This window comes from Anguilla anguilla, chromosome 3, assembly GCF_013347855.1.
Source record: "Anguilla anguilla isolate fAngAng1 chromosome 3, fAngAng1.pri, whole genome shotgun sequence".
Classification (NCBI taxonomy): Eukaryota; Metazoa; Chordata; class Actinopteri; order Anguilliformes; family Anguillidae; genus Anguilla; species Anguilla anguilla.
In genome coordinates, this window is record NC_049203.1 from 24,204,179 (window position 1) to 24,223,804 (window position 19,626).

A 19,626-nucleotide genomic window follows, 5' to 3' on the forward strand; every position below is an offset into this window, starting at 1 on the left:
GCACCATTATTAGGTTATATATGATAGTTTTCAAGTAATTGCAGACCGTTATCAAAAATGTGCACTGCCTCTTTAACAAAGTAGATTAAATGGCCTCAGCAGTGAGCCAGCCAGATGTTAGTGTTGAGCTGGGTGGTTAGATAAACAACCCTTAACACAGAAATTTCAATGTGGTCTTGTTTTAAAAGCTATAAGACAACACTTACAACTGGCAGGGTAACACTTAACAATAAGATCACATGAATTGGCATTAACGAATGTAGTTGTTAACATGAATTATCGATGTTCAGATACTGTGATGTTCTGTGTAAGGACCCACACGCAGACCAGGGAAATCCAAGAAAACGTCGTCTTTAATCAGTGCGAAGTTCGTAGCCAGGTGATCAGAGAGAGTGCGGTACAGAATCGAGTTTCCAAAAGAAAAGTAAAAAGACAGGCAAAAAGTCAAAAACCAGGAGATCAGAAAGAGCGAAGGTACAAAGGGGCAGGCAAAAGAGAAGTCAAAGAAAAGCGAAGGTCGAACCAGATCAAACAAAACCAAAAGGGGCAGGCAAACTCGAAGTCGGGCAAAGGGGTGTCGCAAGAATCTCAATAAACAAAGGCTTACAAATAATCGGCACAATGAATATGATCAACGTTCTGACAGGGACATGGTGGAAAAGACTGACATTTATACACTGGGGAAGGTAACAATCAAGGAGGGGTTACGTGAGTGAGGGCGGAGTAACAAACATCCAGGTGAAGAACATTAGGATAACTAATTAAATGACAGGGGACTGACAAAACGCGGACTGGAATCACATAGACAACAATGATAACAGACGGCCTGGGTTTAGCAGGTAAAACACGTGCAGAGAGAGAGAGGTGCAGTTAGAGCAAGAGACAGGTGCAGGCAATTGCAGAACTCAGCGTTAGAGCAGGCTAGAAAGAAAAGGGGCGGAGTTACAGCGCAGCATGGAAAAGGGGAGACTGGTTAATGTATTAGTATAGTGATCTAAACTATCAAAAACCCAAAACTAGTGTGTGTTAGTCCATTAGTAATATTCACATGTTAGTATATTAGCGAGGTTAGTACTTTACAATCTATAAGTTAGTAGGGATTAGTAGAAATTAGTAAAACTAGAAATCAGCAGGAAGAAAGTAAAGCGAGACTGGAAAGAAGGGGGGAAACCACGAAAACCCGGAACCACCCGAATAGTGAAATCACACAAGTACAGGGGAGTGAAGCAGCTCAGAGAACACAGACACAGAGACAGTACTGGGGAGACAAGTGACCGGGAAATACAGACTACAACAGTACCCCCCCCCCCTAGGAAACGCCTCTTGGCGTTTTCACCGGTGGTACAGGGTGTTTGACATGAAAGTCCTTAACCATCTGCTTATCCAAAATGAAGCGAGAGGGGATCCAGCTTCTTTCCTCGGGGCCGTAGCCTTCCCAGTCCACCAGGTACTGAAGGCCGCGACCCCGACGACGAACATCCAACAGTTTGTTCACGGTGTAGGCATCACCACCATCAATGAGTCGGGGGGGAGGGGGGGGGCTCAGGGGCAGGGCAGAGGGGATGGGTAACAACGGGTTTTAAGCGGGAAACATGAAAAGTGGGGTGAATTCTGCGCATGGTGGAGGGTAACTTTAATATAACAGCAGTGGGGCTGAGGATTTTAACAATAGGGAAGGGGCCAATAAAACGAGGAGCTAACTTCTGGGACTCAACACGTAGGGGAATGTCTCTGGTGGTGAGCCAAACACGCTGTCCAACTCTGTAGGAGGGGGCTTTAGAGCGGCGGCGATCGGCCGTCACCTTCATCCTGGCGCTGGCGCGAAGCAAGTTGAGGCGAGCGGTCTTCCATGTTCTCCTGCAGCGCCGGATGAAGGCTTCAGCTGAGGGGACCCCCACCTCCTCCTCCTGACTAGGGAATAGAGGCGGCTGGTACCCTAGGCAGCACTCGAACGGAGAAAGTTTGGAAGCGGAGGTGTGTGAGTTAATGGCATACTCTGCCCAGGGTAGTTGATAAGACCATGAGGTGGGGTTCTTGGAGCAGAGGCATCTAAGGACAGTTTCGATCACTTGATTGGCCCGCTCGGTCTGGCCATTGGTCTGGGGGTGAAATCCTGAGGATAGGCTAATGGAGGAACCCAACAGTGAGCAGAAAGCTTTCCAGAAACGTGCAGTGAACTGGGGGCCTCTATCGGAAACTATATTAGTGGGGATGCCGTGTAATCTAATAACGTGATGAATGAGTAAGTTAGCAGTTTCTTTGGCAGAGGGAAGCTTGGTGAGGGGAACGAAGTGAACAGCTTTAGAGAACCTATCAACTATGGTGAGGATAGTGGTGAAAGTGTTGGATGGGGGTAAGCCTGTGATGAAATCTAATGCTATGTGAGACCAGGGGCGGTGTGGGATGGGGAGGGGCTGTAACAGACCTGAGGGTGGGTGGTGAGAGGGTTTGTTCTGGGCACAGACCAAGCAGGCAGCCACAAAGTCCAAGATCTCTTGTTTCATGGAGGGCCACCAAAAACGTCTCTGAATAAATGTCCTGGTTCTGGTGGCATGAGAGTTGCGAAGCGTGGCCCCAAAGGAGAACTTGAGAGCGGACTTGGGCAGGAACGTAGAGACGATCCGCTGGGCAATTACTTGGACCAGCCTCATCCTCCTGGGCCTTACGAACCATCTCCTCGATGTCCAAGTGAATGGCATTGATGAAACAGCTCCGCGGGAGGATGGTGTCAGGTGAAGGATCTTTGGTGGGTGGTTCAAACCGGCGGGAGAGGGCGTCAGGCTTGGTATTCTTTGACCCGGGGCGGTAAGCAAGGGTAAAGTCAAATCTGGAGAAGAATAGTGCCCATCGGGCCTGGCGAGAGTTGAGGCGTTTGGCTGTGTGAAGGTACTCCAGGTTCTTATGATCAGTCCACACCAGGAAAGGTGTTTGAGAGCCCTCAAGCCAATGGCGCCATTCTCCCAAAGCCATCCTCACCGCCAACAGCTCACGGTTCCCAATGTCATAGTTCTGTTCTGTGGGTGTCAGGCGGTGAGAGAAGTAGGCACAGGGATGGATCTTATTGTCCCTGGAGGAACGCTGAGAGAGAACGGCTCCCACCCCAATGTTGGAGGCATCAACCTCTACGATGAACTGAGCCGCAGAGTCAGGATGAACAAGGATGGGTGCAGAGGTGAAGTGGTTTTTGAGGGCTCGGAAGGCTGTTTCAGCCTGGGCGTTCCACTGGAATCGGGTCTTAATGGATGTGAGGGCGGTGAGTGGGGCTGCCAGAGAACTGTAATTACGGATGAAACGGCGGTAAAAGTTGGCGAAGCCCAGGAAACGTTGCAGTTCCCGACGACAGTCTGGCTGAGGCTATTCCACAACCGCCCGGATCTTCTGGGGGTCCATCTGAATGCTGCCGGCGGAGATGATGTATCCCAGGAAAGAAGTGGTGTTGCAACTAAACTCACATTTCTCCGCCTTGACAAATAAGCGGTTCTCCAACAGTCTCTGGAGCACCTTGCGGACCTGGATGATATGTTCCTCCTTAGTTTTGGAAAAGATCAGGATGTCATCCAGGTATACAAAAACAAACTTATTTATCCAGTCCCTCAGAACATCATTCACCAGTGTCTGGAAAATAGCTGGTGCGTTTGTGAGCCCGAAGGGCATCACCAAATACTCCCAGTGTCCGGTAGGAGTGTTGAAGGCTGTCTTCCATTCATCGCCCTCTCGAATGCGCACCAGGTGATAGGCGTTGCGCAGGTCCAGCTTGGTGAATATGGTGGCTCCTTGCAGGAGTTCAAAGGCGGAAGCCATGAGGGGGAGTGGGTAACGGTTCTTGATCGTAATGTCATTGAGGGCTCGGTAGTCGACGCAAGGCCGGAGTGAGCCATCCTTCTTCCCCACAAAGAAGAATCCGGCCCCTGCTGGTGAGGATGAAGGACGGATGATGCCGGCAGTCAAGGACTCCTGGAGGTATTTATTCATAGCTTCCGTCTCCGGCCGAGACAGAGAGAACAATCGACCTCTGGTGGGAGTGGTGCCGGGCTTCAGGTCAATGGTGCAGTCGTAAGGGCGGTGAGGAGGCAGAGAGGTGGCTCGGGACTTGCTGAAGACCTCTTCAAGGTCCAGGTACTCGGGAGGAACCGCCGACAGGTCCGTCGGCTTCTCGGGAGGAGGTGACTCAGGAACAGAAGAATGGGCCTCTCGCAGACAAGATGCTAAACAGAATGGGCTCCAGCCCAAAATCTTGTGCGAGTTCCACTCCAAGGTGGGGTTGTGCTTCTCAAGCCAGGGATGCCCGAGAATGATGGGTGAGTGGGGAGATTCAATGATGTGGAGCCGAAGCTCCTCTTGATGGTTGCCGGAGAGCCGAACCTTGAGAGGAACGCTGGTGTGAGTAATATTCGCCAACCTTTGACCATTGAGCGAGTTGGCCACTAGGGGGCATGACATCTTCTCCAAGGGGATCCCCCATCTCTCGGCGGCCCCAGCGTCCAGGAAGTTCTCCTCGGCCCCGGAGTCGATGAGGGCGGTGGTCCCCTTGGTTCGTCCATCCCACTCAATGTTGACAGGCAGGCAAGTCCGGTGTTTGGAGGAGGATTCGGTTGGAACCATACCCACTAGTGCTTCTCGACACACTAGCGGGCGTTGTCTTCTTAGCGGGCAGGCTGCGACATAGTGGCCTGGTTTCCCACAGTAGAGGCATGACCTGGTGTGCATTCTTCTATCCCTCTCCTCCTTGGTCAGGCGAGCACGGTTGACTTGCATCGGCTCCGGGTCCGACATCATGACTGGAGGAGGTTTGAGATTGGTAGAAGGTGCAGCAGTGGTTCTGGACCTCTCAGTGACTGCTCGGTTGTAGACCCCTTGACTGCGAGCCCGTTGGCGCTCTCGGATGCGTGAATCCACGCGGATAGCCAGGGCAATGAGATCGTTTAGGTCCTCGGGCAGGTCCCGGGTCAGCAGCTCGTCCTTCACGCTCTCAGACAGGCCATTGAGGAAGGTGTCGTACTGAGACTTCTCCTCCCAGCCACTGGCGGTAGCCAGAGTACGAAAGTCGATGGCGAAGTCCGACACCGTCATTCCCCCTTGGCGCATGCGCAGGAGTTCTTGCGCCGCATCATGGCCGTGCTTGGAGCGGTCGAAGACCCGTTTCATCTCTTCTGCGAGCAGCGTGGAGGTCTGCACGCAGGGAAGCCCCTCCTCCCAGGCAGCCGTTCCCCACTTCCTAGCTCGCCCGGTGAGCTGCGTGATGATGTAGGCAACTCGGGCCTGCTCAGTGGGGAAGGTAGCTGGCTGTAGCTGGAAGATCAGCCGGCACTGGGTAAGGAATGGGCGGCAGCCACCAGGTTCTCCGTCGTACTTCTCCGGAGGAGGAAGGTCGGGCTCACGAGCACGTACAGGTGGGATGTCAGGCGTAGCGGGAGCCGCAGGTTGCTGGGGAGCGAAGCCAGGCGAGGAAGCCCGGAGTGCAGATATCAGCTCCGCCACGCAGGAGGTTAGGGTCTGCAGCTGGTGAGAGACCGACTCCAAGTGGGACTGGTGGCGTCCCAACATGGCTCCCTGCTGCCCAAGTACAAATTGTACCTGGGCAGGGTCCGCTGGGTCCATCCTGGTCAGAACGTACTGTGATGTTCTGTGTAAGGACCCACACGCAGACCAGGGAAATCCAAGAAAACGTCGTCTTTAATCAGTGCGAAGTTCGTAGCCAGGTGATCAGAGAGAGTGCGGTACAGAATCGAGTTTCCAAAAGAAAAGTAAAAAGACAGGCAAAAAGTCAAAAACCAGGAGATCAGAAAGAGCGAAGGTACAAAGGGGCAGGCAAAAGAGAAGTCAAAGAAAAGCGAAGGTCGAACCAGATCAAACAAAACCAAAAGGGGCAGGCAAACTCGAAGTCGGGCAAAGGGGTGTCGCAAGAATCTCAATAAACAAAGGCTTACAAATAATCGGCACAATGAATATGATCAACGTTCTGACAGGGACATGGTGGAAAAGACTGACATTTATACACTGGGGAAGGTAACAATCAAGGAGGGGTTACGTGAGTGAGGGCGGAGTAACAAACAACATCCAGGTGAAGAACATTAGGATAACTAATTAAATGACAGGGGACTGACAAAACGCGGACTGGAATCACATAGACAACAATGATAACAGACGGCCTGGGTTTAGCAGGTAAAACACGTGCAGAGAGAGAGAGGTGCAGTTAGAGCAAAAGACAGGTGCAGGCAATTGCAGAACTCAGCGTTAGAGCAGGCTAGAAAGAAAAGGGGCGGAGTTACAGCGCAGCATGGAAAAGGGGAGACTGGTTAATGTATTAGTATAGTGATCTAAACTATCAAAAACCCAAAACTAGTGTGTGTTAGTCCATTAGTAATATTCACATGTTAGTATATTAGCGAGGTTAGTACTTTACAATCTATAAATTAGTAGGGATTAGTAGAAATTAGTAAAACTAGAAATCAGCAGGAAGAAAGTAAAGCGAGACTGGAAAGAAGGGGGGAAACCACGAAAACCCGGAACCACCCGAATAGTGAAATCACACAAGTACAGGGGAGTGAAGCAGCTCAGAGAACACAGACACAGAGACAGTACTGGGGAGACAAGTGACCGGGAAATACAGACTACAACAGATACATTAACTAATATAACCTGATTATTTATACATTGGCAACACATAGCATAAACTCATAATTAGTTAACCATGAACAAATAAATTAATTGTTTTTCTAATACCTGCATTAACTAATGCAGTTGTTAACATGAATTAATGATGTACAATACATTAACAAAGTGGTACAGATTAACTTTTCAGTAGGTTGTAGTTACTACAAACTACATTAGTTAATGCCAATTCATGTGACCTTATTGTAAAGTGTTACCGTCCTCTCTAATTCATCCCCCTGCTCAATTGGCTTGTAAGGAGACCGATGGCTGCTCAGACAACCAAAACCAGCTGATCACCAAGAACTGACCTGAGACCAGCCTGTGGCTTCTGCTTTGCTTTTCTGGAAATTTCTCAGCTGAGATGGAGTCAGAGGGCAGAATTAGCTCACAGTTGAGGCCAAAAGTTTACATTAGTTTTTTCAAGAGGAACGGTTTCTCAGATTAACCTCACTCTGGAACACATTAAACTAGGTCAGAGCAGACCAGAATAAAACAGTGGCCAGGGTGTTACCCTACTGGACACTTATGTCACATGGTACATATACTGCCTGAGCTAACTTCCTAATGTAGTGGTCCAACATTTAACCTACATTACATTACATTACATTACAGGCATTTGGCAGACACTCTTATCCAGAGCGACGTACAACAAAGTGTATAACCATAACCAGGAACAAGTATGACGAAACCCCTAGAGAGAAGTACCGGTCCAAGTGCAGGGAACAACCGCATAGTTCAACTTGGACCCTGAAGGTTAAACTGATTAACACTAACAACGAGAACGGCAACAACACAGTCTATGGAAAAAATACAAGCAGTAGTTAAGACGTATAAGACGTATAACAGAACTTGTCAGTTAACTTGTCTCTAAACTCAAAAAACCAATGTTTAGCAACAGGGCTAACTGCTTAACATTGGATGTGGTTCTGGCTGTTTACAGGTCATTCGTCACCCTGACCATGTCCCATCCACTGCTTTGCTGTGGGCACACCATGAGAAGACAGTAGTGATCGACCAATCAGTGGCCTTCCTCGGCGGCATTGACCTGGCCTATGGGAGATGGGACGACTGCCAACACAGGCTGACCGATGTGGGGAGCGTCAGGAGGAGTCCCCAGCCGAGCCCTGCCCTCTCTTCAAATTTTACCAGGGCAAGTATTGTTCATTCCATTGTTATGATAGTGGTAGAGGGTGTCAATGTTGCATGGACTCTATAACAACTAAACCATCATTGATTCAAGGACTGCTAAGTATTGACTCAACTTCTGTGAACATTATTGACAGCAAAACAGCAGAACAAACTGAATTTTCTAGTTCTCTGGAACCTGGGCTTAAAGATTAATGTGATGGAGTAATTATTTCAAAATGGTGAAAGTGTAATACAGTATGTGATAGCAAGCTATATAGCTGTCATCATCCATTTCTGTTCAAATGTGCATGTGTGTTTAAAAACAAAACAACCCAAAAAAGCTATAATTTAGTGTGAACAGCTTTACCAGAAGGATACTTGAATAAAAGCATGATACCATACTATTGTGTGACGCATCAATTAAGTTCATGTGCAATTTTTATTGTTAAATGTTGTCATCTAATAGAGTACCAATTAGCACAGTATGTTTGATCTCAATTCAGCAGACAGTTATGCTATTCTGAGGAACAATGACGTGGCTGGTGAATGTACTGTAGCCAGGTAAAATTATAGAAAACGAAATCCTAATTACTGTGTCTGGGTCTACCATCAATGCTAACAGATGATAGCTGTCCTTTCCTCCAGCTGAGAAGCATTTCTAGGCCCTACTACCGCTTTCTTATTCTCCTTGAGACCCAAATTAAACATAAAGGTCTTGCATGGATGAGTGAATCATCAAATTACTGCCCCCTCTAAATGGGAAATTATGTACCCATTATAGGCCACCTTAGCCTGTCTGATTGTCCTATTAAATATGTCCATGGCTATTAAACAGATGTTATTTTACTCTTTCCATGGGGCCAGTTATTGCATCCACTCAGGCCATTTTGGACTATGATTGAGAGGCAGGATCTGTCAATTTTGGGCTCCTCATTTGTAAAACCCTTTAATGAAATGCCTCCATTTATTTTACAACTGAATGAATGAAGGAACGGGGTTGTATTTTCATGTATACAGAATATTGCTGTGACATTCATTATTTGTCAAATAGGCTGCGAACATTGCCTCTGGAGCACACTCCCATTACCTCTAAATAAATGATTCACTGAATCAGTGATGGGAAGATCAGTACAAAAGCCACTAGATATATTCAGTATGCAATAAACTTCCCCAACAGATAGAGGGGTTATGCTGGGGCAAATGCAATACAATTGTGACAGAAGGATGTACAGATGGCGTGTATGTTCCACATCAGTCTGCAGTGATACCGGAGGAAGAGAAGGCTGGGACAGAGGAAGAAAAGCTGGGACGAAGGGCCAGAGACATCCTGAGAGACCTGGAGAATGGAGAGGGGTGGGGCAGGTGTGGGGCATGTGAAAGAGGCGGTGTGGGACAGCAGGGGGAGAACAGTAGTGGAGTCCTTCCCAGCAGCAGGCTTCTGAGCACACACACAGAGGAGGACTTCAACTACTGCGCAGAGTCCGGTAAGAATAATGCGCGCACGCGCACGCGCACGCGCACGCGCACACGCGCACACGCGCACACGCGCACACGCGCACACGCGCACACGCGCACACGCGCACACGCGCACACGCGCACACACGCACACACGCACACACGCACACACGCACACACGCACACACACTGTACACACACTGTACACACACTGTACACACACTGTACACACACAGTTGCCGATCTCCCAATCAGGACAGGGGTTCTGTTCATCTTGGAATGTTATTTCATACATACATCAGGCAATGTCATTAAATGGTGTCTTGTTCTCACATTTGCCCCCCTTGCCCCTGTTGTCTTCTTGCCCCATGCCCCACCACCAGAACAGTGCAGCAGCAGGAACAGCCTCAGTTCCAGGACCGTCCCACATATGGAGCGGCAGAACAAGAGCCCTGCTCTTCATTCCAACCAGTCTGAATCCTTCCGTACCCATAATTCTCTCCGTCTGCCTCAGGGTAGGTACCTCCAGCAGGAGCCCAAACGTATCTGTTAATGCAGGATAAGAGGGCAGCACCTGTAGCAATGCAGTATAATGTTAGGTAGCTGGTCTTTTGACTCAGTTGCAGGTTGCAGGTTTGATTCCCAGGAGCAGTCACTGCCTTTATACCCTTCAGCATTGAAAGATCCTTCTGTATAAATAAATTGTATTTTCTGTAAGTAAGTCATGTGAGAAATGTCTGTTAAAGGTTAATGAAGGATGTGTGTATGAATTTGTTCTGCTTGTTAAATTCTGATGATAACAAATGCAGTTTTATTTCATACAGTCGTGCATATCTGGGTTTGAGTGAACACAAATTGAAATTCACTGAATGGTTTGGAAAAAAAAACATCATAGACATATTTCCGTTGATGAGTTGCAGTTGATGAATTGTATTTCTGGTAATTTCCTGAATAGACTGGATAGAAATTGAATTGACTGATACTTGTTGACCTTTTGTTAAATATTACTGGTCTGTTCTACCTTCTCTCTCGATGCACCCCTAGAGATCAGCTCTCTGAGGAGCCACATACGCACCAACGAACTCTCTGGAGAAGCACGGTTCTGGCATGGAAAGGACTACTGCAACTTTATCCTGAAAGAATGGGTCAAACTGAACAAGCCCTTTGATGGTAGAGTACTTTAACAGTCTCTATGCATTAAGCACATTTTTGTTTGTTTCGTAAGCAAGCCCCATCCTCGTCATTTACATGATCTAATACAGCCCCAATTTTTTCCAACAAAGAACACTCTGCTTGTCTAAATCAATGATGCGCTCTCCATCCATTCATAAATGGTCATTTGTTAGATTAAAAAGGAACACCAAATCATTGCATTACCAAGCATGTATGGCTTATTCGTGGTTGAGGCAGGATCGATCAGCTCTCATTATCACAAAATTTGGAGAGCAACATTTATTTATTTATTTATTTATTTTCCTGTTTCCATCATCAAGCTTATGAACAGTAATTACTAGGTGCAACACTGCAGAAAAAGCAAATGTCTGACCGATCCATTACTTTTAAACCTCTTGCCTTTTCAAGTGAGGAGACCATCAGTTGTCTAAAAGAAAGAAAAGGAATTTCATGTCCAGTACTATCATGACCAAGCAAGCTGTTACCTTATGTAAGAAAATAAATATGAACTATTGTGTAAAGGAGGAAATGCTATATATTTCCATTCATAGCATGAAACAAAAACGTTTAATTTGAGATGTATGGTTTACATGTAATAGCCTTAACCAGAACCTTACCCAACCAAACCAGACCATACCAGTAGCCAATTCTCAGAACTAACCCCACGTCCGGGCCAGGTAATTATTCCTAAGGTGTAGCATAATTGTACAGAGCATTATGCTGGCTAACTATTTTATGTATCCCAGTGTGCTTTTAGGCATGTGTAGAATTCAGTGATCTCATGCATGGGTGTCCCTTTTTAATTATGTTTGTTTGTTTGTTGAAGACTTTATTGACCGGTACAAAACACCAAGAATGCCTTGGCACGACATCGGGGTGGCCGTGCAGGGCAAAGCAGCTCGAGACATTGCCAGACATTTTATTCAGCGGTGGAATTTCACAAAAGTGGGTAAAACGATGGCTTCTGTTTTAATGGATGAATCTTAACAACCTTCAAAAATATTTTATGTACATAAGGTTGGAATCATGAACTATTTGTATATTCATTCCTGTTGTCTAATTATTTTCAGAATCAAACATTATTATACAGTATGTTTTAAAAATACAATTAACAGGCAAGACATATGTTGCCAGTTTAGTCTACATAATTTATACAATTGGAATAGTATATAATACATAATCACTCAATAGTTATTTTTCATCTGAAATACATGCTTTGAGCCCCGGTTTCTCTTTCTCACTTACTGTAGTATAAATATTTTGTAAGAGAAAAAAGAAAATGCATTTATATAATCACCTGGTGTATGTGATTTAAATTTGATCGCTAAAATAAATCCCATGTATGGTTTCTGAAGCTCTTTAGAACAGGCTGCATTAGCTTGAGATGAGCACCCTCTGCTGTTAAGCAGTGTGCACTTGTCTATCTTCCATCAAAGAATGTATCTTCCATCAAACAGTGGCTCTGTTTCTCTCAGTTTTAGGGACTAGGAGCTTTTTAGCTCTGTGATTTCGATCAGAACTTGGACATCAAGTTTCAGGTTAAGCTGTAAATAAACAAATCAGTGTATGGAAGACAGAACACACAAACACACACACACACTCACATACAAACACACACACACAGACACACACACAGAAGACTTAATTAGGTGCTTTATGAAAATTAGATTCTCTGGCTCAAAGATAAAGAACAATCTCACTTAATTCTGGGATGGAAATCTGTCCACCATAGGTAACAAAATATGTTTTGCTGCGCCAATTTTCTAAATTCATTCTTTCTAAAAGTGTTTTGTAAGGTTTGATGGAGGGAATAAAATGAATCAGTGAGCGTACTACGACATGAAACAACAACACAACGTTCAACATAAATATTTGTTTAAAAAATAATTGTTGTAATACCCTAGCTGCCTGTCAGGATTGTAGACACTATAAACATTTAAAATCAGGCATTTAATTGTGCTCCAGGAGGGAATTATAATAATATTTAAATGCATATTTTAACTCATGATAAGACATTCTTGTTCAGCTGCTAACAAGTTCCTTTAAAACAAATATTTTACCTGTCTTCTTGTTCACCAGGGTATCTAAGTAACTGATGCTGAGCTGTGACAATTTTCAGTCAAAGTTTCATTAAAAACACCTTGTTAGTATCAGATGCCTCGTACAGTGTTATATTCATAGCTAGTTGCGTATGTGTATAACCATTCAATACAGAAACCAGTCGTAGCTGATCAACTATACTAGGAATGTACCTGGCATTGCATACCCTTTTTTATAGCCAATGCTTTAATGCACAACAAAAGGCTTCATAACTTTGATTAAAATATTAACATTAAATCTGAGTTGTGGCAGTGGCAGCTCTTGCAAAAAATATACAGTGAGCTCCATAATGTTTTTTTTTTTGTTTTTTCTTGATTTGGCTCTGTACTCATTTTTGAATTTGCAATTAAACAGTTGTGTTTAAAGTACACATTCTCAGCTTTTATTTAAGGACATTTTTATACAAATGGTTTCACTATGTAGAGATTACAGGACTTTTTATACAAAGTCTTCAGGGCACCGTAATGTTTGGGATGTATGGATGTTCTGTAAATGAATTATGTTTAGTAATTTGTTGTATATCTGTTTGAGGCTAACTGGTGGTTTTAATCCTGCAGTGTAGCCCAGACCTGGGTCAAATACATATTCGTTTTGGATTCAAATACTCTTCTACGCTTTACTGATCTTGTCTGGTGTATTGGAACTAATGAAATACTCTGAAAAAGTGCAAACCCTGCCTTCTGGTCATATCGGCGAACTCAATTACACCAGGGAAGATCAATAGAGCACAGAAAAGTATGAATTCAAAACCAATATGTATTTGACCCAGGTCTGGTGTAGCGTCTGTAGTTCTGTTTGTGAAGTCTTCTGTGGACAGTAGTCACTGACACATCCATACCTGCCTCCTGAAGCGTGTTTCTGATCTGTCAGACAGGTGTTTGAGGGTTTTTCTTCATTATGGTGATAATTCTGCAGTTATCAACTGTAGAGGTCTTCATTGGCATATTAGGCCCTTTACGATTACTGAGCTCACCAGTGCTCTTGTTCTTCTTAATGATGTTTCAAGCTGTTAATTTTTGTAAGCCTAATGTTTGGCCTATGTCTCTGACTCGTAATGGTTTCCTTGACTTTCAATGGAATGACTCTGGCGCTCATTTTGAAAAACCCCAATAACAGACTCAATCAATCAAAATCAATGAAAAGAGATACTGAAAGCTCTCTTATACCTGCATTAAGGAAGCAACTGAACACACCTGACTAATCAGAAACACCTGTAAAGCCATTTGTCTCATTATGGTGCGCTGAAATGGGATGACTATGTATAAAAAAGTGTGCTGTAATTTCTACATGGTGAAACTAAAAATTTTTAAAATACCCTTTAATAAAAGCTGAGAATCTGCACTTAAACCACATTGTTGGTTACAAATCTAACATTATGGAATACTGAGCCAAATCAAGAAAAATGTATTTCTCTCAAATATGGAGTTCACTGTATATGCTTAATATTAATACTTAATAGTAATCATTTCACCAGTGTTTATGTACAACTACTTCCCTGGGATAAATACTGATTTAGTTTCCTGTTGGGACTAGTAATATGGTGCAGGCAGCAGTGGCTTTCTGTGACTGTTTTGTGACCTGGTTATGCTTATCGAGGAAGAACAGACTGCCTGTTAAAGATGATAGAGAGAACAAAATAAGATTTGGGAGCGCTTTAGCTCCCCACTAACTGTTCTCCATTTATCACAATCAGCCCCGCTACTTAAGTCAACAGACAAGGCTAATGTACCTTCTTCATTTTAAAGTTTTTTTTTTTCTTTAATTAAAAATATAGTGTCACAATAATGAGATAAGACAGCATTTTAGCACGCTTGGCTGCAATTATAAATCTTTTTTTTAATCTGGTCAAATTCAAAATTTTTAAACAACAATTTCCTTGATTACTAAAATCACAATCACGTGACTTTTTTTCTGCAGCTGGTGAAGAAACGGTCGAGGGCGACGTGTTATCCCTGCTTGCTGCCGAAATCACTTAGCGCGCCCACAGAAGTTCCCTCGGATGTGGGAAAACAGACGCTGGCCTGTGTACAGGTAGTAAGAGATCTGTGGCCAAATCTGTATCAGCCAGATGTCTAGGTACCTTCCTATGGTGATCAGGACAGCAGAATCACTGGCTGCCTTCTGACCCAGACTCAAGACCCATCTCATTAGTCTGCATCTCAGCCGTTCACATCCTCTAAAGCCATCGCTACTTTATTAATTCAATTGTTATAGCGGTGGTAATGCTGCATGATATTGTTTCTAATTTCCAACGACTGTGTTATGGTTCCTGGTTGGCATGGTTACCAACATTAGTGCTTTAATGACATTGCACAAGCTCTGTCTGTTACTCGTGCTAAATCGTGTGGGTACGCTTATGCTGTCTTGCATTGAAAGCCCTTCTGGAAAAGTGCATCTGCTAAATGAGTTTCATGTAGTGTAACGCGATGTACTGAGAGGTTATCTGTGGGTTAACTGTACTCTCTGCCTCATTCAATCCCAGGTCCTGAGATCTGTTTGCCAGTGGTCCGTAGGTTCAAAGATCCATGAGGAGTCAATTCACCTTGCGTATATCTCTGCAATCCAGAACAGCGAGCATTTTATCTACATTGAGGTGAACACAGCTCAAATCTGACTGTACGACTACACATATAGCACGCATTTAACATGTAATGGTGGTATTTATTTTGCCTGATAAATGGCATCTACCCATCAGCCTTTTAATACCTCTGGTGCTAACTTTCTCTTACAGAATCAGTTCTTCATCAGTTGTTCTGACAAAAACATCCACAACAGCATAGGTGACACCCTCACAGAGAGAATACTAAGAGCCCACAGGTACGGCTTTAAAAACTAAAGCATCTTTGCATTCGCCTGGGTGTACCAGTGACTGATGTTTTTTCATCAGTCTTTTTTTTAAATGAGTCTAAATATATGTAACGAGAGAGATGGATGTTCTGTCACTGCAGGGAAAAGAAGAAATTCAGAGTGTACGTGGTGATGCCTCTTTTGCCCGGATTTGAAGGAGACATCTCCTCTGGAGGGGGCCAGGCCATCAAAGCAATCATGTACTTTAATTACAGGTACTCACAATTTTATATTATTCTATGATTACAGAATGTGCCACAATTTCTCTCTTCATAAAGGCTAATGATACATAACATGCAAATATTATTATTATGATGATTATTATTATGATGGTTAATGATTAATATTATTATTATTACTACTACTATTATTATTGGCAGTAGTAGTAGTAGTAGTAGTAGTAAAGTAAAAAAAAATTAAAAAAAAAGACAAGCAGTTGGTCTGGCACTTGTAGAGAAGTGATCATGTGCTTCTTCCTTAGGACGATGTGCCGGGGAGAGCACTCCATCATTGAGAGACTCAAATGTGTGAGTAAGTAGACATACTACCGCCACTAATTTACTTCAACCTTTGTTCTCATTTTAAGACATTAGCTATATGATTTGTCTTAAAGACAAATGGAGACTCATTACTGGTTACATATATCTACTGCACAGAGTGTATTAATAATTTAAGGCCATTGTTAAAGGACAAGGAATTATGAATGAGTAAGGAGTAGTCATGGTCAAACACACAATTAATAAAACATTTGAGTTGAAGCCCTCAGGGGAAATGCTAGTTTAATATGTGTCTGTATGTGTGTGTGTGCGTGTGTGCATGCGTGTGCCTGCCTTCATGTGTTTGTCTGTCTGTCTACATGCACGTTTGTGTGTATGCCGGTTGTGTGCATGCGTGCTTACATGTCCACACAGTGGCTGGCAGCTGGATAAACTACATCTCTTTCTGCGGGCTGCGAACTCATGCTGGTCTGGACGGAAGACTGGTCACTGAACTCATCTACGTCCACAGCAAGCTGATGATTGTGGATGACCGCACGGTCATCATCGGTGAGAGGGGCAGCATGCCCTGCCTATACATGCACTGTGCACCAAGTCTTTCATACATAATACCAGATGGGAGGATTACTCTTCACTCATTGTAAGTCTGTTTCTTTGTTAAACTGAATAAGGAAAGGTGTATTCCATCCGTTGCATTAGCTGGATATATGTATCCTAGAAGGAGGTCACTGTGCATTAACCAGCTAAAAGGCTTTTATTTTGCACCATGTTGCATCTGTGTGCTCCAGAAGTCTTCCTTTTGCAATCTGGATTGATGCATTGTCTCTATCCAGTAGATGGCACTGTCCTCAAGGATAGAGCAGGGCACTAACTCTGATGTCTGCACCATTGTACAAAATGTTTGTTTTGTCGCTGGCAAAGCACTTCATTAATTTATTACGTGTTGTTTGCTTAAGCCCTGTCACATTTGATTGTCTTCCAAATATTTATTATTATGATTTATGTTGTCGTACAACATAGCATGTTTCACCTTTGTTACATTTAACTATATGTCATGTCATTATTTGGGTACTCAAATGTCATACAACCATGTCTGCTGCTTTTAATACATTGTATGAAAAGCACTTCATAAATAACATTAAAGATGTATTAAAATATATATTTACTGCAGAAGTAAAAAGACCAGGGAGGCATTTCTCAAAGTTAGCCTTAAATGTTATGACATAACTCAAAATATTTCCAAATGTTAGCTGACTAACTTAGTTCTGCTTCATATATATGTCCTGCCGATCTTTTCCATGTCACTCTGACATCTCTCTGCTCCTCCTTGCTGTGACAGGCTCTGCTAACATCAATGACAGGAGCATGCTGGGAAGGCGGGACAGTGAGATGGCAGTGGTGGTGGAAGACTCTGAGCTCCAGGCGTCAGTGATGGATGGAGAGACGTACCAGGCTGGGAGATTTGCACGCTCTCTAAGGGAAAAGTGCTTCAGGTTGCCTGAATGTGTGACACTGCTATTATTAGCCTTATGGAAATTGAAAATATTGCAATACATTGAAATATATGTTGAACATATTACACCACTTCACAATACTTGGACAAATGCACAAATTATTATAATAAATTTAAACACCGCTCTTATAATTTACATAAAAATCCACATATTTACAAATATGTTGTAGTATATTCCATGTCTGTAAAAAAAAACAAAAAAAAAAAACTTGAATGTAAATTGGCATCCACTTGCCAGAAGGCAAATATTTTAGCAATCATTTAATTTGAAGACTTTTCTTACTTTCAGATCATTTGGTTATACATTTTGAGCTCTTTGTTCTGCAGGGAGGTATGGACTCCAAGGTCTTGTATCAAATGCAGACTGTGTCTGTGTTGACTGTGGCCAGCAGGCTGCAGACCTGCAGGGTGATGCATAATTGGCCATCATATCACCAAGGGAAGTAGGGTTTCAATTGGTGAAAGTGTCTCACAGTCAGGTGCCGTCCATCTGCACATGAAAAATCATCCTCTGATTTATGTCTGTGCAAGCTGGACTTGTGTATGAAAAGAAGCACTAGCTGGACATTTTGGTAGCATCTGCTTGTCTGAGTGCTCTCAACTCTTTTAAACATCAAGACTTGCCCTTTCAGTAAGAAAATCTTGCCATTAAAATCTAGCGTGTAATTCCTCAGGTATGAGTGGAATAAGGAGCAAGCGCATGCACAGATCCAAATAATCTGGTCTATTCTCTCTCCCAGGCTAGTCCTTGGTCTCCTGGATGACCCCACTGTAGATGTCAGTGACCCAATCAGTGACAGGTTCTACAAGGATATCTGGATGGTGACAGCTGCAAAGAATGCTAATGTGTATGACAAGGCAAGAAGCAGCCTGTTGGCTAAACACTGTTTCCATTGTGCCGCTCTTCTTGAAGAGATGCGGCATTGTTTAATTTGGCATTTAATGCCATTCGCTACTATACATTTACCATGTGATGTTGTGTCTGCAGTACATATCAGTAATAAAATTACAATAGACTCATGCTATAGGATTGTCAAATTCCAGTCTTGGAGTTTCTGTGGGTCTTGTAGTTTCTTTTCAATCAGCAGCCAGGTCTTGGATTCAAACTGTATAGACTCAGTAGCAAATCAGTTTTGGAACACGACAAAAACCATCAGACCCTGCACCTATCCAGGACAGAAGTCTGGAGATCCCAGCCATACATAGAAATGCGTGATAATAAAATGTAATCCTCTCTCTCTGTTAGGTCTTCCGGTGCCTGCCAACCGATGCCGTCCTGAACTACAAAATTCTACGGGAGTACGTGTCACACCCCTGCATGGCCACAGAGGACCCTGCTCAGGCCTGTGAGGAGCTGAGGAAGGTGCGCGGCTTCCTGGTCCAGTTCCCCTTCTACTTCCTGTCAGAGGAGAACCTTTTCCCATCCTTGAACTCCAAGGAGGGAATGATGCCTATTGAGCTGTGGACATAGTCTCACGTGAACAAAAGACTGACTGGGAAGAAAACCATTCTTCCCAAGATGATACCAATTCTAATGAAGCTGTACACAATTCTTTCTACCTTGTATATTTTTATAGAACATTTGTGCTGTGATATAAAAGAGATCAGATTTTGGATATTCTCCTAACAATGAAATAATAATATCTACCTCTTGAACCACCGGGGAAAGACATATACATTATGAAAGACAAGGGTTGTCTTATACTATATAATAGATATGTCAAAGACAAAGGTATTAGAATGTAGGAGGACATTGAAAACTTTTGGTACACTTTGTCATTTTTCCTTTATTATTACTATTATTCTTTTTTTGTGTTACATGTAATAAGTTACTTCATTTGTTCATTCATCAAGCGTCTTTGAGACCATGAAAAGCGCTATATAAAATAAATTTATTGTTATTATTATTATTATTATTATTATTTATTCATAATATGCTTTATTTGATACATTTAATGGAACATGGATGGATGTTGAAATAAAATATTGGGACAGCTAAAAAAAACAAACAAATATTTCTTGTTTTCTTTTAATGTTGCTGAATTGTTTGTTGCTTAAAAGTCACCAGATGGTTCCAAAGACTTAATTTAACCTTCAGAATAAAACATATTGTGGGTGATATTTTACACACATATGGCACAACTTGATGAAAGTTTTATTGCCAGTACTTTTATGGATGTCATAAAGGTCTGTTTTTGTGGTGTTTGGATACTGGCCAGAAATTTCAAGCAATTCATTTAGAAGTATTGAAATGTTTCT

The 19,626-nt window shown here is 43.4% G+C and overlaps 1 protein-coding gene across 5 annotated transcripts in view; it reads left to right on the forward strand.

The window, feature by feature from the left end:
- The window catches only part of si:ch211-168k14.2 (phospholipase D1), a 31,116-nt gene extending 11,762 nt beyond the window's left edge, over positions 1-19,354 (forward strand). For all 5 annotated transcript variants that reach the window (XM_035407758.1, XM_035407756.1, XM_035407759.1 and 2 more), the window contains 14 exons: positions 7,595-7,804; positions 9,038-9,266; positions 9,621-9,752; positions 10,282-10,407; positions 11,237-11,355; positions 14,428-14,541; positions 14,993-15,103; positions 15,242-15,327; positions 15,459-15,572; positions 15,839-15,888; positions 16,269-16,403; positions 17,194-17,347; positions 18,108-18,225; positions 18,614-19,354. In XM_035407758.1, the coding sequence (XP_035263649.1) occupies positions 7,595-7,804; positions 9,038-9,266; positions 9,621-9,752; positions 10,282-10,407; positions 11,237-11,355; positions 14,428-14,541; positions 14,993-15,103; positions 15,242-15,327; positions 15,459-15,572; positions 15,839-15,888; positions 16,269-16,403; positions 17,194-17,347; positions 18,108-18,225; positions 18,614-18,838 (1,923 nt within the window). In that variant the 3' untranslated portion in view covers positions 18,839-19,354. The remainder of the gene's footprint in view (positions 1-7,594; positions 7,805-9,037; positions 9,267-9,620; positions 9,753-10,281; positions 10,408-11,236; positions 11,356-14,427; positions 14,542-14,992; positions 15,104-15,241; positions 15,328-15,458; positions 15,573-15,838; positions 15,889-16,268; positions 16,404-17,193; positions 17,348-18,107; positions 18,226-18,613) is intronic.
- Positions 19,355-19,626: the final 272 nt, after the last annotated feature.